General features: G+C 43.1%; 1 protein-coding gene and 2 non-coding genes across 3 annotated transcripts; 1 reads left to right on the top strand and 2 right to left on the bottom strand.

Moving 5' to 3' along the window:
- Positions 1–2,345: 2,345 nt before the first annotated feature.
- On the top strand, positions 2,346–5,293 carry LOC115380176 (serine/threonine-protein kinase pim-2-like). Its single transcript, XM_030081265.1, has 8 exons — positions 2,346–2,409; positions 2,620–2,895; positions 2,984–3,078; positions 3,897–3,944; positions 4,208–4,429; positions 4,608–4,785; positions 4,918–5,094; positions 5,202–5,293. Exons 1-8 carry the CDS (start codon positions 2,346–2,348, stop codon positions 5,291–5,293), a joined length of 1,152 nt encoding a protein of 383 aa, XP_029937125.1.
- Positions 5,294–6,503: 1,210 nt separating this feature from the next.
- Positions 6,504–6,586, bottom strand: trnal-cag (transfer RNA leucine (anticodon CAG)). Its single transcript has one exon. It is a non-coding gene; the product is annotated as a tRNA-Leu (tRNA).
- A 10,466-nt stretch (positions 6,587–17,052) lies between these two features.
- Positions 17,053–17,135, bottom strand: trnal-cag (transfer RNA leucine (anticodon CAG)). The gene has a single exon. It is a non-coding gene; the product is annotated as a tRNA-Leu (tRNA).
- Positions 17,136–25,643: the final 8,508 nt, after the last annotated feature.

The following is a 25,643-nucleotide window of genomic DNA, read 5'->3' as shown; positions in this document are numbered from 1 at the left end:
ACTTTTGGCAATACAGCGTATAACGCACAGTACAAAAAATGTACCAAGGGGTCTCAGAAGGTTAACTGGAAACATGACTTGTGTGTGTGTGTGTGTGACTGATGTTGCCCTGATGTGTTGTATGTGAGTGTCTCCGGTAGATTTCTTTGTGTCAAAGGATATTTTGTTGAGGGAGGCGCCTGCAGCTCAGGGTGCCTCTCTCTGCTTCATCAGTTGACAACAGCTGCTCCAGGCCCCCCTCGTCTGCCTCGTCACATGACCATGCCCACTCAGGGTTGGGCTCATTTGCTTCATGTGGCACCTGTCGCTCAGCCCCAGCCGTTTCTCCATTCTCCACCTCTGGTTCCATCCTGGCTTCCTCATCATCATCATCACCCACATCTGCACACTGACCTTTCTCGCTGCCATGCACCAGCTCTCTGTCAGCTGCTTGTGGCAGCAGTTCCTCTGTTTCCACTCTTAGCTGGCGTCTGACCTGGTGGAATGGCTCTGCTGGTCGTGTGATGATGAGTCTCCACTTATTTTCATTTCTCTCCTGCTTGTCTTCCTCCACGGGCAGGGAGTCACAGAGCAGCACCAGATTCTGGTGTAGGACTCCAGTCTTCCCTGGGCCTCTCTCAGGTCGGACCACGTAGACAGGACTGTACTTGTGCTTCCTCTCAGTTATAACGTGCACTTGCTCCTCCCACTAAGACCTGAGCTTCCCAGGTCCACCTCTGTCCCTGAGCTTCTGCACCAAAACTCTCCACCCGGGCTATAGTTCTGCTCCTTATGTCTTGTGGTCAAACTGCTCCTTTGCTGTGTTTTGCTCCCTCTAAAGTGTCTGTGATGCCTGTAGGCCTCCTGCAGCCACCCTCTCCACCTCCTGGCATGTTCACTGTGAGAAGTACTCTGGTCACTTGGCATCAGACCAAACATAATGTCCACAGGTAGCTGGGGATTTGGGCCATGGAGGAGGTTGTATGGGCCATATCATGTTGCTTCACTGTGTGTGCAATTCTACACATGTGTGACTTTGGCTAGGGAGCTCCTCCAACCTGACTTGGCTTCCTCTGTCAAGTTTCTGAGCACAGAAAGGAGAGTTTGACTGAATCTCTCAGTCTGACCATTTCCAGTGAGGTGGTACGGTGTTGGGAGCGAGCCTCGGATGCTGAAGTATTCTTCCAGCTTGGAAAACAGATTATTTTCCAACTCCCTGCCCTGATCATGATGCAAAATTATTCTGACAGTTTTATTTTGTCACATCGGTTTCTTCTCCTGAAAATAGTTTATAAACATCATGTAAGCCCGGTGAGATTTAATTTATTTTTTATTTTATTTTATTTTATTCCTAATTGGTTGCTGTTGCATCACTAGACACACACACACACACACACACACGCACACACACACGAAAAATACATGAAATTAAATAAATAAAATTAAAAACATTTTATAGGCTACAGTGTGTTGATTAATTTTGATATTATTTTTATTTAGACAAATAATTTTCTTTTCTTAAGTCTGAAAAATAGTTTAAAAATATTGTGTCAGAATTGTGAGATTTTATTTTACTTCATTTTTATTTCTCCTTGGTTATTTTACTTTATTTTATTTCTAATTTAATTAACGTTTTCCCACTACAAACACACACACACACACACACACACACACACACACAGAGCCATGTTTCCATCACTTCAGAGGACGTTACATTGACTTCCATTCATTTCCTGGAGACTGATCCTAACCTTAACCCTCAGCACTACCTGCCTGAGCCTAACCCTCACCTTAACCTGCTTCCTCTTCATCCCCTCACTGTTTCCTAAATTAATAACTACTAAATGTCACTAACTGTTGTGATAGCATTGGGGAAATGAGAAGGGGCCATGGGGTTGATGGGATCTACAAAAAACAAAACAAAACAAAACAAAACACCCAGGGCCCTATCTTCCTAACAAGCCCATAGTAACCACCGACACCACCTGTAGATGATGTGACGGGACTGAGGGCCCTGATTTGGTGCAACATGTAAAGACTAAGAGGACGAGGTGATTCCATGAGGCTGGAACAGGTCTGACAGCTCCTCACAGCTCCATCTGATGGAGTCAAACCTTACAAACCTTGTGTGATGCTGCTTCTGTTGGGCTTTGATTTGCTGGGCTGTGATGTCATGATGATGTCTTGCTGCTGTCCAGCTGAAGCTTCCGTCAGCTCTGTGACGTCACAGCACAACACACACTGCCACAGAGTTCAGCTCACACACACCAAACCGTCAACACGGAGACACGCTGACACTCATCTAGCAGCTGTTTGATTGACATTGGATTTGATCACAAACTCTTTTTTGACACATCCACCTCATCATGGCCTGCAGGTCTCTGCAGGCCTTTCACTCTCCACCTTCTCCTGCCTCCAGGAGACTTCTGGGTGAGTATGAAATCCTGTGGAAAACCTCCAGTCCTTACATGTTAATCCAGGAGATTCCCTTTAGTCCAGTTTTTTACTTCAAATGATGGATCTGATTCCTGTTGCTGAGCTGTTTTCTCTTATCATGATCAAGTTTGTCCTCTGGCTTGATGTCCCAACCCGACAAGCAACCTGAGGTTTTTTTTTTTTTTTTTTTTTAACCACTTGTAGGCAGGAAGACACAGACCTGCCCAGCCAGGATCCAGAGGCATCATGAAGTGGGCAACATCCTCCCAGTGGAGGACGCCCCAGCTGACAGGAGGTCAGCCAAAACAAAGAGGAAGGCCACCTCTGACAAAAGCCTGCAGGGAGAAGCCAAGAGGATTAAGGGGAAGAGCCTAGAGCCTCATGCTCAGTTAGCAGAGGAAGTTCAGGCTGGAGCAGCTGCACCCAACAGCAACACTGCCCCCTTCTGCTCTGAGCTCCCCAACAGGACTCTCAGCAGAGGTCAGACCACCGAGAGGAAAGACTCAAGATTAAGATTTTTGTTGTTGTTGGTTTACAAGTACAATAACAGAAATGTGTGTGTGTGCAGATGAATTTCAGGCCAAATACTTGCAGACGCAGCCTCTTGGTAAAGGAGGCTTTGGATCAGTGTTTGCTGGCTTCCGCATCGCAGACTATTTGCCTGTAAGGCTTACACCCCTAAACACACACACATACATCCACACACATCCAATTTACCACTCCCCATATAATGTTGCAGTGCTGAGTGTGTGTGTACCTGTCTTCAGGGGTGGACACAGGTGATGTGGGGGACATGTCCCCTCTGTCCCCTGCACTTTAGTCCACCTACAAACTGCTAGAGTCCAGTCACTAAATAGTTCAGCCACTGTCCCGCCTCATCCCCACTGCAGTTGTTTTTCTTCTCTTTTTGGTGTTCAATGCTTGTGAAAGACATCCAAATGTTCCCAAAAACATCTTTCACAAACATTCAACCCTTTGAAACCTGATGAAATCCACACCATGTCTTTAAAAAACATGTGAGAAAAGACCATGAGCAAATGACCAAAAAATGACCTGAAAATGAGCAAGAAATGTACCCCAAACAACAAACTGACTAAATCAATAAAACAAGCCAAACATTCCTGGAAAACTGGCAAAATATGATGAGAAAACTGTTTTTATGGTAATGTCATTTTAAAGATGTAATTATTATAATTTTAAATAGATTTGTTGGGTCGTTTTTCTTTGCTACTTTTATGGTCATTTGTTTGCTCAATTCCTGCTCTTTGCGTTTTCATTGGTAGTTTTCTTGCTTTTTATTTTCAATTTTCTGGATAGTTTTGCGGTAATCTTATGGTGATTTCAAACACTTTAATTTGAAACACATCCCGTTTTTGAAAGAAATCATGTGGGGTTTATATGTACACACAATAGAAGTGACACAAAGCTGATAACAAAAGACAGAAAATCCTTTAGAAATGTTTCCTCTGTCTGTCTTGCAGGTTGCTATTAAACACATCAACAAAGACAAGGTGATCTGCACACCAAAGGTGAGTCAGTGATTCTTTGTGCTGAAACCATCAATAATGTCGGACATGTTTGACATGTCCTAGATATTGCTGGCTGACTTCTTTTTCCACTGGGAAATAGTGCATGTATATTTGTGTGTGTGTGTGTGTGTGTGTGTGTGTGTGTGTGTGTGTGTGTGTGTGTGTGTGTGTGTGTGTGTGTGTGTGTGTAAAGTTTGGTTATTCCTCTTCTCAGTCTGTTGCTTTTTTCTTGCACCTCAACCCACATGGTATCTTTGCTTTAGCTGGTCGATGGGAAGCTGTATCAGTTCCCCCTGGAGGTGGAGCTGCTTTTACAAGTGGGAGCAGGAGCGGGGCCGTCGGGCAGCAGCGCAGCAGTGACGCTGCTCGACTGGTTTTACATGGAGCAGCAACTCATCCTGGTCATGGAGAGGCCATTTCCCTCCGTAGACCTTCACCACTACCTCGCTGCCCATGGCGGCTTCGTGAACGAGAACCGGGCCAAGGTGAGCGGATGGAGACATGGAAGGGTGAAGGGGTGTGTGTGTGTGTGTGTGTGTGTGTGTGTGTGTGTGTGTGTGTGTGTGTGTTTGCTCCATGGAGACCTGTAGTGTCCCATGGTGTGAATCCTGTTTCAGAGCCTTTCCACTCTTCATCATTCAACTCTTCCTCTTTGTGTCTCAGCTTCTCATGAGGCAGCTTGTAGACGCTGCCATCGAAATCCACACCAAGGGAGTGTTTCACCGTGACCTGAAACCCCGAAACATCCTCATGGACATCAGGTCACAGCTCCCGTGCGTCCGCCTCATCGACTTCGGCTGTGGCGCCACACTACACGAAGGACTCTACACCGAGCACCGAGGTAGCGGCTTCTATTCCTGCTCTCCACTCTTTTGCCAATCTGTCACCTGGTTTGTTTTAAAGGTTAGCCGCTACCTGCTGCCGCTTGATGTCTCTCCCTTCATCTCTCTACCTGTGTCGGTGTGTATTCCAGGAACCTTCTATTACACCCCACCAGAGTGGTTTAGGTTCAGGTGCTGCAGTGCAGGTCCCACCACAGTGTGGCAGCTGGGGGTGGTGCTCTTTGAGATGCTCTTCTCATACAGGCCCTTTAAGACCGAGAGCCAAATCATCCACAGCCACCTTGTCTTTGGGGATGAGGTGTCCCAGGGTAAAGCACACTCTCTCCCTAACTCTAACCTAACCTGACACACACACATATTCACACTCTCATAGACAGTTTGTGTGTTAACATTTGATCCTTGTCCTTGTGTCCAGAGTGCCAGCATTTTTTGAGCCAGTGTCTGGCCAAGAGCCCTGAGAGCCGTCCCACCCTGGAGCAGCTGAGGCTCCACCCCTGGCTGCGTTGATGCAGCCCTGCACTCCTGCACAGAGACAAGTGTCCAGCAGACACACGTAAAGCCACACCTCCACACTTCCTTTAAAGCCATATGGAAGTTCAGGAAAATATTTGCCTGAATATGTTCTTGAGCTCAACACAAATCTCTCTCCTGCCACTCAGGTTCACCAGGAGCTGCTGGCCTTCCTTTATGTGCAAAACATGTGATTTTGGAAGCTGATTTGCTGTGGAAATGAATGAAGAGCAACAATTCCACTATTGCGGATTAGCAGTCCAGGGGGCTCAGAGCAACTAATGAAGATATTTGACCACCATGTGGACTCACATCACACCCAGGTATCTTTACAACCCCACACTGGATGCAACTTTTGTACAAGTGTCAAAATCTGGTTAGGATTACCTGGTAACCATCTTTTCTTCAGTCTGTCTTCAGTCTTGGTGTGACTGCTCTGTGAGGAATATTAAATAGCAGACTGAAGATGTGTGTGTGCCTTCTCTCCACAGCCGGGTGTCTCTGCTCAGTAAAAGCTATGAGCCGGAGCGGGCCATCGTCCAGCTGGAGAACAAAGTGGGCCAGCTCAGACTGCAGCAGGGGACGAGAACAAGGAGAAGGTCCCACAGGACTTGTAGAGCAGCACGAGCTCTTCACCTTCACAGCACTGACTGGACCTGACAGCCTGATGGTCCCATGACAAGGCCCCATCTGATTTCAAAAGACTGACTGACTTAAATCTGCTTGGACCACACAGATGTTTAATTAAAAAAACATCTTTATCAGATTCTATGTTTTGCTTGATGGTTGGTTTTGGTCGAGTGTCAGAATATAGACTTAGATGGAGCTCAAGAACATATACAGGCCAAAGTTTTAGTTTCCTTCCATTTCGCTTTAAGCACAATCCTATCTGTTGTGCTGAGAAAACATAAAATCAATATTAATAAACTCAAAACCAGGTTGGCCTGTTGGTGGCGCTAGTGGAAAGGTCAAGGGGTCATCAAACTCATAGCTTCTTTTTAGGGGTCGTGCAGAGCCGGCCCAAGCCTTTATGGGGCCCTAAGCAGAGTTTGTTTCTCCCCCCGAGCGCTGATGATGACCACTTTTTGACACACTTTCCAGTATCCACACAGCCCACTGATTGCATCTTATAATTCACACCAGTGCAGCTAATTTCAGGGTCACTGACAACACTTGACAGGTTCCAGCTACTGTACAAAATGCAGACTGTCAGAAGTGGGATTCGAACCCACGCCTCCAGGAGAGACTGCGACCTGAACGCAGCGCCTTAGACCGCTCGGCCATCCTGACTCCTCATGGCAGAATGCAACACGTCCCATTGGGAAATGCACTCAGTCAAAGCACAAAGTACTTGGGACCCTCTTGTTTTTCTACACAGTCTTCTTCTTCTTTCTTTGTTTTCTTTACGCACTACTTTTTCAAGGGTGCACGCAGCAAATTTCTGGCTATATGCAATTGGTAAAGGTGCCTACCAAACAAATGTCACAGTTCGGTGTTCCGATTTCCACAGCACTTAACCTGAGTCGTCTGATTTTGACGACACTTACCTTGAAGCATCACTAACTTTTGGCCCCAAGGGCTATAAGTTCCTTTTCATCAAGCATTGGTGGTTCAGTGGTCGAGTTCTCGCCTGCCACACAGAAAGCCCGGGTTTGATTCCCAGCCAATGCATCAACCTTTTCAACCTCCATGCCAAACTGAGAGGGCGCAAACAACTGTTACAATTGGCCATATAGTTCAATTTTTCTTGTATTATCCAATGAATTACATAGTTCAGGGCAGCTTGGCTGCTAAGCAGAGGACAGACACAGCAGGAGACAGATGTACTTTCTCTATCTTGTTATTTAGGTCTGTTGCATTAGATACACGCCCAGTCAACATTCACACACATAGCATAGCACATTCCAGAAACAAGGCATTGACAGTGGTTGGCCTGTCCATGTCGGGTAACTGGCCAATTATTCTCGGTTGCGTTTAAGTCCAACCTATGTACGGGGCAGGCCCAAGCCCAAGAACATAAATGTGTATCATTTCCTGATATCGGGGCTCATTCTGATAGAGATCCTGCGGGAGCTCTGTCACACTGAGACCAGCGCTGCCTTGCTTTATATGTGACCATAATAAATATTGCATCAGAAAATTGAAGACTGACTCCGGTCTGTTCCTGGGCTTTCAACAAAAGAATCGGGAGCTAACACAACTACAGAGGCTTCCACAACACTTTCAACACAATGTCCTCATCATTCAGCAGATTTCACAAACTCCTATGCAAAACTGAGAGCCCACTGCACCGTCTTCTCCCCGTGTGAGCTCTGACACAGCTGGGGTAACTTCACGTATTGAAAAAGGTGCAGAAGTTTTACAGAACTCAAGTCATCACAAATGGTGCATGTGTGTGGCCATCTGCACATTACACACTTTCATTGCCTCTGCACAGAATGAATGTCAAAACATTCACACATACCTGTGCTGCAACAGCACACTAACATCTCGGCCCAAGTGCTTCATGAAAAGTCACAGTAGGCCCTCAAAACCAGTCATATACAGTTCCATCAGAGAGTATTCACACCCCTTCACGGTTTCCACAGGCTGTTATTTTACAGATTTATTTTAAAACTGATTTGCGTAGTTTTCTTTTCACAAATCTACACGAAATAGCCCATAATGACAAAGTGAAAACATGTTTTCAGACATTTTTGTAAATTTATTAAAAATGTAAACATTTAAACATAATAGGTACATAAGTATTCACACCCTTTGCTATGACGCTCAAAATTGAGCTCAGGTGCAATTTCCACTGATCATCCTTGAGATGCTTCTACAACTTGAATGGAGTCCCCCTGTGGTAAATACAGTTGACTCAACATGATTTGGAAAGGCACACAGCTGTCTATATAAGGTCTCACAGCTGACAGTGCACATCAGAGCAGAAACCAAGCAATGAAGTCAAAGGAATTGTATGTAGACCTCTGAGACCGGATTGTGTCAAGTCACAAATCTGGGGAAGGATACAAAAAATTCGGCAGCATTGAAGGTCCTGAAAAGCAAAGAGGTGACCAAGAACCCAATGGTCACTGAGGCAGAGCTCCAGTGTTCCCTTGTGGAGGCAGGACAACCAGTAGTCGAGTTGTAAAAAAAAAAAAAAAAAAATTCAGGGGGGATGGTCAATTTTTTTTCACTTAAAAAAAATAAAATAAAATAAAACAGGGATGGGGGCAAGGGTGTAATCTGAAATAAACATATTAGCCTACTGATGTACTGTCTAAATCAGGGCTGTCCAAACTGCGGCCCACGGGCCGCAGTTTGGACACCCGCGGTCCAGTTTTTATTGGCCCGCAGCAAATTCTGAAAATATAATTGAATATGGCCCGCACAAGAAGCTTGAGCTCAACTCTGTTGCACTACTCAGTTTCAACACTAGATGGAGCTAGCCACGGAAACGGTGCTTCTCCACTAAACAAAATTAAGCAAAGAAAAACTTTTACCGCCAGTCACCAGAAATGGCAGCACCGAAGAAACGCAAAATAGCAAGTGAGTGTAGAAGATTTCAAACACGGTGGGAAAATGAATATTTCTTCAAAGAAATCAGCGGAAAATGTGTCTGTTTGATTTGCAATGAAGATGTTGCCGTGATGAAAGAGTATAATGTCCGTCGACACTATGAGACCAAACATCAGAGCTACACATCGTACACCGGTGCCGAACGAACACAGAAAGTCAAGCAAATGGCAGCTAGCCTGCAAGCTCAACAAAAGTTTTTTTTTTCGTGCTAACAAAATACAGGAAAACGCCACAACAGCAAGCTATGAAGTCGCTATATTGCCCAGCACGGCAAACCGTTCTCAGACGGTGATTTCATAAAGCAGTGCCTCATCAAAGTCACAGAAATAATGTGCCCGGAAAAAGTGCAGGATTTCAACAACGTGAGCTTATCCAGAAATACAGTGGTGCGGAGAATCGAGGACTTGTCAGCTAACTTGAAACTTCAGCTGAGAGACAAAGCTTGTGCTTTTGATTTTTACTCGATAGCATGCGATGAGAGCACAGATGCCACAGACACCGCGCAGCTGTTAATTTTTTTGCGGGGAATAGATGATAATTTTTGCTGTACGGAGGAGCTGCTTGATATGATGAGCCTAAAAGGCACAACGACGGGTAGAGATATTTTTGAAGCTGTGTCAGAGGCAATTGAAAAGATGGGGCTTAAATGGGACAAGCTCTGTGGAGTGACAACGGATGGAGCTCCGGCCATGACGGGCGAGTGCAAAGGAATGGCATCGATGGTGTGCGCCAAGGTAAAAGAGAGCGGAGGTGAGGCTGTTAGGATGCACTGTATAATCCACCAAGAAGCACTGTGTGCCAAGACTGTCCAGCTGGGCGATGTGATGAACACTGTTGTAAAAACTGTCAACATAATTCGTGCTAGAGGACTGTACCACAGAGAATTTCAAGCTTTCCTATCTGATGTGGATGCTGAATACGGGGATGTACTCTACCACTCTGATGTGCGCTGGCTCAGCCGCGGCTCTGTGCTGCAGTGGTTTTATTCGCTGAGATCAGAAATCGACCAATTTTTGAAAGAGAAGGGCCGACCTCTTCATGAACTGAGTGACCCTCTGTGGCTAGCCGACCTGGCATTTTTAGCTGATCTTACTCATCATCTGAATACACTGAACAAGAACCTACAAGGCAAAGAACAGCTGGTGCCACACCTGTATGCGCACATCAATCAATCAATCAATCTTTATTTGTAGAGCACTTTTCATACATGACATGTAGCACAAAGTGCTTTACATGTTAAATGAAAGCCTTCTGTGTAAAGCTCCGCCTGTTTGAGACACAACTACGAAACTTTAATGCTGCACACTTCCCTGCGCTGTCTGAAATCAAGTCTGCTTTTCCAAAGGCCGACCTTTCTGCTAAAAAGGAGAAATATGCGTCTGTGGTTGCATCTCTCTTGACAGAATTCAACCAGCGTTTCCAAGATTTTTTCTGTCATTGAAAAACAAATCAAGCTGTTCTCGACCCCCTTCCTGGTGGATGCAGAAGACGTGGAAGAGAGTCTGCAGTTAGAACTGATTGAAATGCAGTGTGATGATTCTCTGAAGAGTCAACATCAGCTTCTCTCCCTCCCTGACTTCTATCAGAGTTTGGATAATGCCAAGTTTCCTCTGATGAGACGCCACGCAAAAAGAATGATGAGCTTGTTCGGCTCAACATACCTATGTGAGCAAACATTTTCTCTGTTAAATCAGAACAAAAGCAGACTGAGAACCAGAATGACTGATAGCCATCTCTGTGAAGTCCTTCGTGTCTCAACCACCAAACTTTCTCCTGACATGTCAGCCATCCTTCAATTCAAAGGACAGCATCACTGCTCCCACTGAGTGCAATGTTCTTCACATTATAGGTGAGTTAGAAATACAGACAGTATTCATGTGTCAATATGTCATCTCTAGTGTGTGGCCCGGCCCTTTGTTTATTTTTCTGTATTTGGCCCTCACTACAAAAACTTTGGACACCCCTTACCTGGTCTAAATGATATCTTATGCAACCCCTACACTATTTAACACTCCAGTAGCCTATGCAGAAATACATCAAAACAATAGGTGAAAAAAAAAAAAAAAAATTTCCTGCATGATAAAAACTGCATTATTTTTTGCCCAAAGCTGCATGGGTATAGCAAAAATGGACATGTATGTACAGGGGAGACTTGTGGCTCCACCTCCAGTCAGTCCCCAGGCTGCCCTGCTGTGGCTACCATTGCTCCTAAGCAGTTAGGGCCAAATGGAGAAGACAAATTTCAACCAAGTGTAACTTAACATTCATGGTGCTTTTGAATCTGTTGGGAACGCATTTATTCCAATTTTCAACAATTACAGTGTCCAGGGAGAAAATTCATTATCAAAACAAAACACTGTAAATAAGACTTGTGAATCCTCTCAATTCAAGTCAAGCCAATTTTATTTTAAGTGCAAAATCATAACAATTCCTCCACGGGCAGGGAGTCACAGAGCAGCACCAGATTCTGGTGTAGGACTCCAGTCTTCCCTGGGCCTCTCTCAGGTCGGATCACGTAGACAGGACTGTGCTTGTGCTTCCTCTCAGTTATAACGTGCACTTGCTCCTCCCACTAAGACCTGAGCTTCCCAGGTCCACCTCTGTCCCTGAGCTTCTGCACCAAAACTCTCCACCCCGGCTGGGAGCGAGCCTCGGATGCTGAAGTATTCTTCCAGCTTGGAAAACAGATTATTTTCCAACTCCCTGCCATGATCATGATGCAAATTTATTCTGATATTTTTATTTTGTCACATCGGTTTCTTCTCCTGAAAATAGTTTATAAACATCATGTAAGCACGGTGAGATTTAATTTATTTTTATTTTATTTTATTTTATTTTATTTTATTTTATTTTATTTTATTTTATTCCTAATTGGTTGCTGTTGCGTCACTAGGCACACACACACACATGCACGCACACACACACACAAACAAACAAACACACACACAGACACACGAAAAATACATGAAATTAAATAAATAAAATTAAAATCATTTCATAGGTTACAGTGTGTTGATTAATTCTGATATTATTTTTATTTAGACAAATAGTTTTCTTTTCTTAAGTCTGAAAAATAGTTTAAAAATATTGTGTCAGAATTGTGAGATTTTATTTTACTTCATTTTATTTCTCCTTGGTTATTTTACTTTATTTTATTTCTAATTTAATTAACGTTTTCCCACTACACACACACACACACACACACACAGTCATGTTTCCATCACTTCAGAGGATGTTACATTGACTTCCATTCATTTCCTGGAGACTGATCCTAACCTTAACCCTCAGCACTACCTGCCTGAGCCTAACCCTCACCTTAACCTCCTTCCTATTCATCCCCTCACTATTTCCTAAATTAATAACTACTAAATGTCACTGACTGTTGTGATAGCATTGGGGAAATGAGAAAGGGCCATGGGGTTGATGGGATCTACAAAAAACAAAACAAAACAAAACAAAACACCCAGGGCCCTGTCTCCCTAACAAGCCCATAGTAACCACCGACAACACCTGTAGATGATGTGACAGGACTGAGGGCCCTGATTTGGTGCAACATGTAAAGACTAAGAGGACGAGGTGATTCCATGAGGCTGGACCAGGTCTGACAGCTCCTCACAGCTCCATCTGATGGAGTCAAACCTTACAAACCTTGTGTGATGCTGCTTCTGTTGGGCTTTGATCTGCTGGGCTGTGATGTCATGATGATGTCTTGCTGCTGTCCAGCTGAAGCTTCTGTCAGCTCTGTGACGTCACAGCACAACACACACTGCCACAGAGTTCAGCTCACACACACCAAACCGTCCACACGGAGACACGCTGACACTCGTCTAGCAGCTGTTTGATTGACATTGGATTTGATCACAAACTCTTTTTTGACACATCCACCTCATCATGGCCTGCAGGTCTCTGCAGGCCTTTCCCTCTCCACCTTCTCCTGCCTCCAGGAGACTTCTGGGTGAGTATGAAATCCTGTGGAAAACCTCCAGCCCTTACATGTTAATCCAGGAGATTCCCTTTAGTCCAGTTTTTTACTTCAAATGATGGATCTGATTCCTGTTGCTGAGCTGTTTTCTCCAATCATGATCAAGTTTGTCCTCTGGCTTGATGTCCCAACCCCACAAGCAACCTGAGTTTTTTTTTTTTTTTTTTTTTTTTACCACTTGTAGGCAGGAAGACACAGACCTGCCCAGCCAGGATCCAGAGGCATCATGATGTGGGCAACGTCCTCCCAGTGGAGGACGCCCCAGCTGACAGGAGGTCAGCCAAAACAAAGAGGAAGGCCACCTCTGACAAAAGCCTGCAGGGAGAAGCCAAGAGGATGAAGGGGAAGAGCCCAGAGCCTCATGCTCAGTTAGCAGAGGAAGTTCAGGCTGGAGCAGCTGCACTCAACAGCAACACTGCCCCCTTCTGCTCTGAGCTCCCCAACAGGACTCTCAGCAGAGGTCAGACCACCGAGAGGAAAGACTCAAGATTAAGATTTTTGTTGTTGTTGTTTTACAAGTACAATAACAGAAATGTGTGTGTGTGCAGCTGAATTTCAGGCCAAATACTTGCAGGCGCAGCCTCTTGGTAAAGGAGGCTTTGGATCAGTGTTTGCTGGCTTCCGCATCGCAGACTATTTGCCTGTAAGGCTTACACCCCTAAACACACACACATACATCCACACACATCCAATTTACCACTCTCCGTATGATGTAGCGCTGCTAAGTGTGTGTGTACCTGTCTTCAGGGGTGGACACAGGTGATGTGGGGGACATGTCCCCTCTGTCCCCTGCACTTTAGTCCACCTACAAACTGTTAGAGTCCAGTCACTAAATAGTTCAGCCACTGTCCCGCCTCATCCCCACTGCAATTGTTTTTCTTCTCTTTTTGGTGTTCAATGCTTGTGAAAGACATCCAAATGTTCCCAAAAACATCTTTCACAAACATTCAACCCTTTGAAACCTGATGAAATCCACACCATGTCTTTGAAAAACATGTGAGAAAAGGCCATGAGCAAATGACCAAGAAATGACCTGAAAATGAGCAAGAAATGTACCCCAAACAACAAACTGACTAAATCAATAAAACAAGCCAAACATTCCTGGAAAACTGTCAAAATATGACGAGAAAACTGTTTGGACTTCTGGGGGCAATTTATGGTAATGTCATTTTAAATATGGAATTATTATAATTATAATTAGAGTTGTTGGGTCGTTTTTCTTTGCTACTTTTATGGTCATTTGTTTGCTCAATTCCTGCTCTTTGCGTTTTCATTGGTAGTTTTCTTGCTTTTTATTTTCAATTTTCTGGATAGTTTTGCAGTAATCTTATGGTGATTTCAAATACTTTAATTTGAAATACATCCCGTTTCTGAAAGAAATCATGTGGGGTTTATATATACACACAATAGAAGTGACACAGAGCTGTTGATTTATTTTTCTGTTAACAAAAGACAGAAAATCCTTTAGAAATGTTTCCTCTGTGTGTCTTGCAGGTTGCTATTAAACACATCAACAAAGACAAGGTGATCTGCACACCAAAGGTGAGTCAGTGATTCTTTGTGCTGAAACCATCAATAATGTCGGACATGTTTGACATGTCCTTGACATTGCTGGCTGACTTCTTTTCCCACTGGGAAATAGTGCATGTATATTTGTGTGTGTGTGTGTGTGTGTGTGTGTGTGTGTGTTTGTGTGTGTGTGTGTGTGTAAAGGTTGGTTATTCCTCTTCTCAGTCTGTTGCTTTTTTCTTGCACCTCAACCCACATGGTATCTTTGCTTTAGCTGGTCGATGGGAAGCTGTATCAGTTCCCCCTGGAGGTGGAGCTGCTTTTACAAGTGGGAGCAGGAGCGGGGCCGTCGGGCAGCAGCGCAGCAGTGACGCTGCTCGACTGGTTTTACATGGAGCAGCAACTCATCCTGGTCATGGAGAGGCCATTTCCCTCCGTAGACCTTCACCACTACCTCGCTGCCCATGGCGGCTTCGTGAACGAGAACCGGGCCAAGGTGAGCGGATGGAGACATGGAAGGGTGAAGGGGTGTGTGTGTGTGTGTGTGTGTGTGTGTGTGTGTTTGCTCCATGGAGACCTGTAGTGTCCCATGGTGTGAATCCTGTTTCAGAGACTTTCCACTCTTCATCATTCAACTCTTCCTCTTTCTGTCTCAGCTTCTCATGAGGCAGCTTGTAGACGCTGCCATCGAAATCCACACCAAGGGAGTGTTTCACCGTGACCTGAAACCCCGAAACATCCTCATGGACATCAGGTCACAGCTCCCATGCGTCCGCCTCATCGACTTCGGCTGTGGCGCCACACTACACGAAGGACTCTACACCGAGCACCGAGGTAGCGACTTCTATTCCTGCTCTCCACTCTTTTGCCAATCTCTCACCTGGTTTGTTTTAAAGGTTAGCCGCTACCTGCTGCCGCTTGATGTCTCTCCCTTCATCTCTCTACCTATGTCGGTGTGTATTCCAGGAACCTTCTATTACACCCCACCAGAGTGGTTTAGGTTCAGGCGCTGCAGTGCAGGTCCCACCACAGTGTGGCAGGTGGGGGTGGTGCTCTTTGAGATGCTCTTCTCTTACCGGCCCTTTAAGACCGAGAGCCAAATCATCCACAGCCACCTTGTCTTCGGGGATGAGGTGTCCCAGGGTAAGGCACACTCTCTCCCTAACTCTAACCTAACCTGACAAACACACATATTCACACTCTCACAGACAGTTTGTGTGAACATTTGATCCTTGTCCTTGTGTCCAGAGTGCCAGCATTTTTTGAGCCAGTGTCTGGCCAAGAGCCCTGAGAGCCGTCCCACCCTGGAGCAGCTGAGGCTCCACCCCTGGCTGCGTTGATGCAGCCCTGCACTCCTGCACAGAGACAAGTGTCCAGCAGACACACGTAAAGCGACACCTCAACACTTCCTTTAAAGCCATATGGAAGTTCAGGAAAACATTTGCCTGAATATGTTCTTGAGCTCAACACAAATCTCTCTCCTGCCACTCAGGTTCACCAGAAGCTGCAGGCCTTCCTTTATGTGCAAAACATGTGATTTTGGAAGCTGATTTGCTGTGGAAATGAATGAAGAGCAACAATTCCACTATTGCAGATTAGCAGTCCAGGGGGGCTCAGAGCAACTAATGAAGATATGTGGCCACCATGTGGACTCACATCACACCCAGGTATCTTTACAACCCCACACTGGATGCAACTTTTGTACAAGTGTCAAAATCTGGTTAGGATTACCTGGTAACCATCTTTCCTTCAGTCTGTCTGTCTCCTCTAAAAGCACCTTGGCACCAGGGTCACCGGACATTCCCATTTTCAGGGGACACTTCCCAGCAAATCCCAAATGTCCCTGGGTTTGCTCCCAACAATCTGGTCACCTTTACTATGGCAGTCTGCCTGTTTGTGTGAAGGGTTGTTCTCATCCCTGCATGGACAGCTTGGTGTGACTGCTCTGTGAGGAATATTAAATAGCAGACTGAAGATGTGTGTGTGCCTTCTCTCCACAGCCGGGTGTCTCTGCTCAGTAAAAACTATGAGCCGGAGCGGGCCATCGTCCAGCTGGACAACAAAGTGGGCCAGCTCAGACTGCAGCAGGGGACGAGAACAAGGAGAAGGTCCCACAGGACTTGTAGAGCAGCACGAGCTCTTCACCTTCACAGCACTGACTGGACCTGACAGCCTGATGGTCCCATGACAAGGCCACATCTGATTTCAAAAGACTGACTGACTTAAATCTGCTTGGACCACACAGATGTTTCATTAAAAAAACATCTTGATCAGATTCTATGTTTTGCTTGATGGTTGGTTTTGGTTGAGTGTCAGAATATAGACTTAGATGGAGCTCAAGAACATATACAGGCCAAAGTTTTAGTTTCCTTCCATATCGCTTTAAGCACAATCCAATCTGTTGTGCTGAGAAAACATAAAATCCATATTGATGAACTCAAAACCAGGTTGGCCTGTTGGTGGTGCTAGTGGAAAGGTCAAGGGGTCATCAAACTCATGGCAGGTTCTTTCTAGCGGTCGTGCAGAGCCGGCCCAAGCCTTTATGGACCCCTAAGCAGAGTTTGTTTCTCCCCCCGAGCGCTGATGATGACCACTTTTTGACACACTTTCCAGTATCCACTGATTGCATCTTATAATTCACACCAGTGCAGCTAATTTCAGGGTCACTGACAACACTTGACTGGTTCCAGTACAAAATGCAGACTGTCAGAAGTGGGATTCGAACCCACGCCTCCAGGGGAGACTGCGACCTGAACGCAGCGCCTTAGACCGCTCGGCCATCCTGACTCCTTGCAGTAAAGTGCAACACGTCCCATTGGGAAATGCACTCAGTCAAAGCACAAAGCACTTGGGACCCTCTTGTTTTTCTACACGGTCTTCTTCTTCTTCTTTCTTTGTTTTCTTTACGCACTACTTTTTGAAGGGTTCACTCGCTTGTCCTGCATGATGCAACCCCTACACTATTTAACACTCCAGTAGCCTATGAAGAAATATATCAACAACAGGTGAAAAAACACATTTTTCCTGCATGATGAAAACTGCATTATTTTTTGCCCAAAGCTGCATGGGTATAGCAAAAATGGACATGTATGTACAGGGGAGACTTGTGGCTCCACCTCCAGTCAGTCCCCAGGCTGCGCTGCTGTGGCTTCCATTGCTCCTAAGCAGTTAAGGTCAAATGGAGAAGACAAATTTCAACCAAGTGTAACTTAATATTAATGGTGCTTTTGAATCTGTTGGGAATGCATTTATTCCAATTTTCAACAACTACAATGTCCAGGGAGAAAATTCATTATCAAAACAAAACACTGTAAATAAGACTTGTGAATCCTCTCAAATCAAGTCAAGCCAATTTTATTTTAAGTGCAAAATCATAACAATGATCTCTTTTTTGTGTTCTTAAAGACAGTAGCACAGAATTTACAACTCCTTTCCAACATTTTTCCAACACTTGCTCTTGGATAATAGACAGAATGTACAGTATATCGATTAAATTCATCAATTCAATCAATAATTTGATCATTAATACTGGTAAAATATTTGAGACAAACTCTCATCTAATGTTAACTGTAAATATCTGTTCCATGTTTGCCATCCGCCCTCATCCCCCCTCAATCCAAGTACTGGATTGAAACCCAGCAATGTGGTGATACCTTCTCATTTAGCTGCAGCTTTAATGTCTCCAGGGAGGACAAGTGGAGATATCCCAGATTTAAAAGTGACATTTCATATAAACACTTTATAGAATATATCAAGTGCAATGCAAGGTGAGGCTCTCCTTGATATCAGTTCATATAGGAATGGAGGGCAATGAAGCAGTGGAAAAAATGCCAAAAAATGTAATTTCTCATAAAGACATCAGTGTGATTGTAAAGTTTGGGAGGTTGCCACAGTTAAATAAAGGGCTGGGAAAGTGGGAAGAAAGAAAATTCGGTAGTAGGAAGCAGAATGAGGTTTAGAGGAGGTAGAAAAGACATGGAGAAGTTTACAACATTTGGAGTCACGGGTTGATTTGAGCTGAAAAATGTTCAGATGGTAAGTGTGAGTGTGAGGTAGAGACACTAATTATTTGATGCCTTATTATAGGAAATATAGTGAAGAAGGGAGACTCTTGCTTATGTGGTTGATCTTGGTTTAACAGTGTTTTCCCCCTAAACTTTATTTAGGGGCAATGGACTTCTTCAGCACTACAAGTCTCCACCTAAGGGCTTTAGGCTGGAATTTAAATGAAAAAAGACTATTTTCCAAACAGCGGAGGGCAGCAATACGCCATGCCTGTGTCTAGACTGCTGAAAATCATGACAGGTACAAGACACCAGTGCTAGAAATCACCCCTTTACTCCCCTGTTACTGAAGCTATCCTTTATTCCTTAAATGGCTAGTCAAAGCTGGTTTTGCTGGGATTTTGGGGGAATTTTTGGCATGCTTGTAGTCAACAACTGTGGTATTTTGCACATAACCTGCTGTAGCTATTGAATATATATCAAAATGTCACACTAATATTTCAATAATATTCCTACAATGTAAGTGGTACTAGTTTATTGTTATTGCCTCATCATAGGTTAGTTGATGGTGTTATTTATGTCCTGGAGTGTTATATTATTATAGTATTCCTCCAGAGACTTCCGTTTTGTTTTGTTTTGTTTTTTACAATATTTGTGTAATATCCTACTAAAACTTATTATAATAAAGTTATGCATATTTAGATTGACTTGTGATTTACCTCTGCATTGTTTACAAGCTCATATTAGTAAAACCTGTATTTATAGTGCTTAGTGAATAAAGGAATTGTCATTCTGGTGACCTCCAAAGAGCTGGTTTGCCGCATGTTTTGGAGATGCGACAGGTAATCAGGCTTTTCATTTAAAACTTGCTTTGGGCAGAGTTTTCTAAATGAAAAGCAACTTCAGCTAATTTCAGTTTCTGACATGCTCAGGGAAATTACTTTTCGCCTTTCTGATGGATGGGCCGGTGCATTTCCCTGCTCCGCCAGTGTAGTTACACTGACACACCTGTGAGTGGCAGTGTCTCATCAGGGACTGGTGAGCGTGTTGCTCAGCAGCCAGGCTTCCAGGTCTTTGTGTGCTGCACCACCAGTCTACCCAGTGACAGCGGGCCTGTTGAACTTGTTTGGCATGTAGAGTCAATCCTCAAAACATGTAATTTTCATCATGCAGTCTTTCAATAAAAAGTCGTGCAGTTTATGCAGACTTTTTTGGGTCAGCCATAAGGTTTATTACAGTAGTTCTGCACAAATATTACAGTAAAAAAAAAAAAAACACACACACTCTTGGAATATCATTTCAATATCAAAGGGCATAATATTTGCCATAATTATACCATAAAGTGCAGACACACTTACGTCATATAATAACATATGAAGTACAATAATATCCCTATATCAGAAGTCAATTGAAGGGTTATTACAGGAATACTGTGAGATTTTGCAGGCGACATCCAGGTTTTAACTGCAGCCTTTGAGTTTGACTCTCGCCCTCAACACTTCACCCAGCCATTATGTTTGGCAGATTGCAGCAACTTTACTCTAGACTTGAATAGTCTGGCACTAGGCTTTAAGATTAATGCCCTTTCCCTGTCTCTAGGTAATTAGCAGCTGCTGCCATTAATACATATTCTCATGATTCAATCACTTTGTCCCTGCAGGGTTAGACTGGCGTTGAGAGAAATTAGCCTGCAAGCATAGTAACACCGATCTTCATTAGAGAGCTATTTGCTTTGTCCACTTTGTATGGAAATTACTGTTCTGTTTTGTTAATTGGCCATAAACTGCAGACAGGGTATTCCCATTCAGAGCTATGCTGTCGGTTCTGGCCAAAGCAAGACAGTGTTGGAGCATATTAGTGTGTATGTGTGTGTGTGTGTGTGTGTGTGTGTGTGTGTGTGTGTATTTCTATATTTGTAAGAACCAAATCTCCTCATAAATAGATTATGATAATCTTCCAAGGTGGGGACATTTAGCTGATCTTTACTAATTCAAAGGGGCTAATATAGGGTTAGGGTTAAAGATATGAATGTAGTTGAAAGGATTAAAACACCATATTGGTCCTATTTTGACTTCTCATCAACCGTCGTGCTCATATCTGTATCTCACAAATATTAGTTGTATAATCTGTTGTGTTTACAGATTATAATATGGTATTTTAGCAGTTGAGGCTAACTTATCCCAGTAAGCCCTTCTCACAGCTGCCATTTTGACATGAAATACCAGGGTAAGCACAGGGGTTAGTAATCACATTACTTAAGGTTAGGTCATGAACATCACCAGTAACACCTGTGTTTACCCTGCTATTTCAAGTCAATATGGCTGCCGAGAAAAGGTCCATAGAGGGTTCTAGTGATGCCGTGTTTTTGTTGGCGAAGACAGACTTTATTTTTACCATGCATTCCCTTGGCAGATTTCCAGTGGATTTTTTCTGTTATATGTTAACCCCGGACCGTATTTTTTGGATAAATGGAAAACCGTACAGGGAAAAGCATTGGAAATCTGGCCAGTGAATCCCTGGCTAACAAAAATGTTAACTCACTTCTGGGTCTTTGAACTACAAACTGCAAAACCTTATTCACCTCATTTATGCTCAAAAATGTGGGGAAAATGCTTCATGAAACTTGAAACTATAAAAAAAAGTCTAGTTACCTCCACGTTGTGAGTACTTCGCCAGTATGCTTCTTTAAGGTTTTTGGATTTATGAGTTAAGGGAGAATGGGGTTGGTTGTCCCACTTTTTACTTTCATTGAAACAATGACTTTCAATTCATTCCTAAAAACACAGCACTTTATTGATTTCCAGCTCAATGTGTTATGGAAGGCTGAACTGTTAGGTAAGAAAGGCATTACCTTACTCTCCATTATCTCATTCTGATTAAAATATATGGAATGCCAAACACAACTTCTGCCTAAGCGACAACCACCTCCATTGTGGGGAGAGTTGTACCTGTCTTCTGACAAAAAAAAAAAAAAAAAACATTGAAAAAAATTAAAGAATTTAAAATTTTTTTTAAAAATGGAAGAAACTGAAAAATCTTAACAATGACCTAAAAGTTTATTTTACTAAAATATAAGAATCTAATATTTCTCCTGCATACACAGAACATGAAAGCTCATAAAATCATGGCTTAATATTAAAATAAAAATAAAAATAAAAATACAATAACAGTTATAACATTAACAGCCATCAGTGGACACCACCATCAAGAAGAATCCTGTAACTTATCTAAACTATAGTTCTCCTCACACTTTTCACTGTGGATCATAGCTTAAAGAAACTAATGGCATAGAAGCTGAGAGGAAAAACACCAAGAAGATGAAAATTTACGTTTTGACATGAAAAACAGTAGAGATCCTTGCAGCTCAATGATGTGAAACTTATTAGTGAAATGACTACATGAGTACGGGCAAAACACAACACGGGACAGGGGAAGTAGGGGAAGGGGAACTAGTTTCTGAGTTCAGGGGGAAAAAGACACAGGTACTATCAGAGTATTTGTATTCTTTGAGCCAGCCGTTCTTTAATGTTTATGTATTTCCACATAGCAATTTGATAGAAGACACCAACAGAAAAGATAATTGGATCTGATTATCACTGAGCGGTGGGACATTCATATGAAGTGCAATTCTCCCCTTTAATGTGGCAGAGAGTTTATGGACTCCCAAGGCGCCTGTTTTTAGCATTCTGCTTATGTGCTTGTGTACGTGTAGAAAGATCCAGAGATACAGAGAGGAAGACCAGACAGTCTAAAGGGACATGGCCGGCAGTTATCATCTGTACCTACTGTTTTCTGACAAACACGACAAACACATATGAGCCCGTTGAGCCAGCCTGGGGGATACAAGTAGACAAAAGCAATCAAGTCCTATCGGGGAATTAGCAACATCTTGCCATGTTCTTCCGCAAAAAGCAATTATCTCCTGTCTCTTGATACGGAGCCACGCACGCACACACACGCAAACGCCCTGGCATACTCAATTACAGTGGCGATGGCGGTGCTGTGCTGTGAAAATGATTGCTTTTCAATTGGCATGACTCTGTGAGTCCACAGAGCAGCATTATGTATGCTAATGGAAGCTGTAAAGACGGATCTGGGGGTCAGGCAGGGCCCCCGAGCAATTACACCACCTCAGAGCCCGGACAAGACACCCCTTCCCCGGGCACGAAGAGCCCCCGCTCTCAGGCAAGCTTTTGTATACTGAACACACATTTTTAAACTACCCAGGAAAAATGTTAAGCCTAAGAGCCACCTTACAGTTAGACAGATAGATCTGCCACTGCTAGATCTGCCAATACTTGGGCCAACAAACGGACTTTTTATTTCAAACATCTGAATGAGTTCCTTATACATCTCTCTGTGAGACAGTGCATATTTCACCAGAGGAGTCAGGGGTCCCGAGCAGTAGCCGTGGACGCAGGGAGGGGATGTTTCACTGCTTTGCTCTAAGGGACAGAACCACACTGACCTTTAAAAGGGCCAAACCTGTCACCATATGGGACAGTCTGTCTCATTACCCACAGCATCCCGTTGCTCCATTCACTGCACAAGCTAAGACTGATGTGTCATTTGTGGATGTCGGTTAATTAACAGACAGATATGGGTCATTGTTAGCAACCTCTGATATTATAGAAATGATGCAGTTTGTCATAGGTATGCCCCAAATGATTTAATCAGACATTTTAATTGTATTTCTGTGTCCTGTGGTGTCAGCCACAGCCTTTTTCAGCAGTACTGGCTGTTTCATAGTGAGAATCTGCTTTTAATCAGCTGAGACGGCCTATAAAATGTTAAGACAATGGCAGCGTGAAGTGTATGAGCTCTGTCTCCTTTAATTGCTTATGGTTAGACACTTTTAACAAAAAAGTACAATTAAACCTATACTATTAAGAGTATATATCACAGAAAGTGGTGCTCACAAGGCATTGTGGAGTATCATAAAGAACATTATGAGCACATTGGGAGCAGATAGTAATTATCATGATATAATAAGTACAATGTGTGCAAAATGCAGGGGGTGAATACTTCACGGGCAAAGTATATAGTAAATGAGATAATATTAAGTTTCTGCACTTTCCTGGTGATTACACAGTGAGAAAAGTTTATGTAATCTTCTAACATGCATCTAATATGTGTGCATCACGTTGCACTGCAAGTAAAGCCTCTCTGAATTTGCCAACATAGCCGATGTGTATCACCACCTGCACTCCAATCTGCTCATGCAATCAGCATCGCCACCAGAGCCCTGTGCGATTTATCCTCATAATAACCCCTAGTGTTTAAGAGCCTATAATAGCTTTGTCAGGTTATATTTATTAGATTCATTTTTACAGATTTAATTGATACATGAATATTTTAATGTTTACCCCTCACCTACTGTATAAGGCCTTTGGGAACCCGGGGGTGAGGAGGGGCATAAAGTAAATTCCCTTCATGGAAAGCCCTCAGAAACTCTCTCTCTCTCTCTCTCTCTCTCTCTCTTTCTCTCTCTCTTTTTTTTTTTTTTTTTTTTTTGCAATGGAAAGGTCTGAAAATGTTTTAATTATTCAATGGCGTCATAGTCTAATCAGACTTTTAGATGAGAGTCTAATTATTCCACTGCTGAAATATATATGGGATTTACTGATTGTGTTAAACTGTAACAGTGGACAGTGCAGTGAGTTTTTAGAGTTTTTGGAAAGTGTCATATTGCGGCGTGATTACGTTTGTGTTGTACTTCATGTTGCCCACTCTAAATATGTACTTTATGTAGTTCTAATGTGCTGTAGTAAAATTAAACTTTATGAATTTATGCTTTTATAAATAGGCCTCAGATTCTCTGTGTTGGCTTTATGGAAAAAACAGGTGCTTCCTCTCTCTCTCTCTCTCCCTCTCTCCCTCTCTCCCTCTCTCCCTCTCTCTCTCTCTCTCTCTCTCTCTCTCTCTCTCTCTCTCTCTCTCTCTCTCTCTCCCTCCCTCTCTCTCTGTCTCATTGCTGCTATAGAGGAAATGAGGTGTTCGATCCAGATTCACACCATGAAGTGAAATGATGTGTGTGTGTGTGTGTGTGTATGTGTGAGTGAGTGTGTGAGTGTGTGCGCGCATGCGTGTGTGTAAGTAATTACACATGATTGAATTTCATTGTGTTAACAAAGTTGTCAGGGAGAATTAATGAGGAATGGTTTTTCCCTTTTCCAACAACTTTATGGAAATTGGTCAATTTTTTCTCGTTTCTCTCTCTAATTCTCTCTCTTTCTCTCGCTCCTAATCCAGGCTCCATCTTTTCTTTGTCCTTAAGCTCAACTTGTTTTGTTGGCATGAATGTTGCCCAAGCATTTAAAACAATTGATTGACAACAGCAAAAATAATTAAATACCTATAGTGTAACAATAAACTCTAAAATAGATAATAACCTGTTGTGCTTGAATGACTCTTTGTCTTGTGTGTGTGTGTATTTTTCTGTGTTTTTCTCTTTTTTTCACTTTCATTTATCTGTTTTTATTTCAATCACATATATATTTCAGAATGGGCTTTGAGATATGCCTCAAAAAACGACCTGTCTGTCTATATAAACAGCATTCATACAGAGCATATTTTGAGCAGAAATACTTCTCCTTATACATATACAATAACATGCATATGCATGTAGATATTAAGTTGTTTTATTTATTTTTTTTTTTTTGGTACACTTTCAAATTTGTATCTAAAAATATGAAATGTCTGAAAAATATGTATTTTTGACGGTATGGGCCCTCTTTATTTGTCAGCCTCAACTTTCTCAGCAGTACAGGATTTCTCATATTGAGGAGCCCTCTCTCCTATAAATTACATTCTCACACTAGTGTGTTCTCAGTTAGGTTTCAAGGGGAACGTATTCTGTAAGTACATTCTATTTACTTGTCATATATCATAACAACTTTTGCAATGTTCACCCAGGTGACCCGAGTTTGAGCGAGCGTTACATTACAAAGTGGTTTTTAATGCTGTAAACCATCCTTTCCCTAACCTTAGGTTTAGACATAAAAACCACTTGGTTAATATTAGGGAAAGGTTAGGTTGACTAACCACCTGGTTAACCTTCCTCTAACCTTACCCAAGTGGTTTTGGTGGCTAAAGGTAAAAAAAAAAAAATGGCTGCAGAGCTGCCCGACTTGATATACAATCATTTGTAATATGTCAGAAACACATGTAATACGCCACAAAATGAGTTTCCCCTCAAACATCATTGAGAATGCAGTTTAGTTGTATGAAAATCATTTTTAGGAGACAAGGTTGAATTGAGAATCTTCTTTTACAATAGCTGTGAGGCTGG

Source organism: Myripristis murdjan, chromosome 21, assembly GCF_902150065.1.
Source record: "Myripristis murdjan chromosome 21, fMyrMur1.1, whole genome shotgun sequence".
Taxonomy (NCBI): Eukaryota; Metazoa; Chordata; class Actinopteri; order Holocentriformes; family Holocentridae; genus Myripristis; species Myripristis murdjan.
The sequence above is the reverse complement of the archived record's forward strand: the minus strand, read 5'-3'. Positions and strand labels throughout refer to the sequence as shown.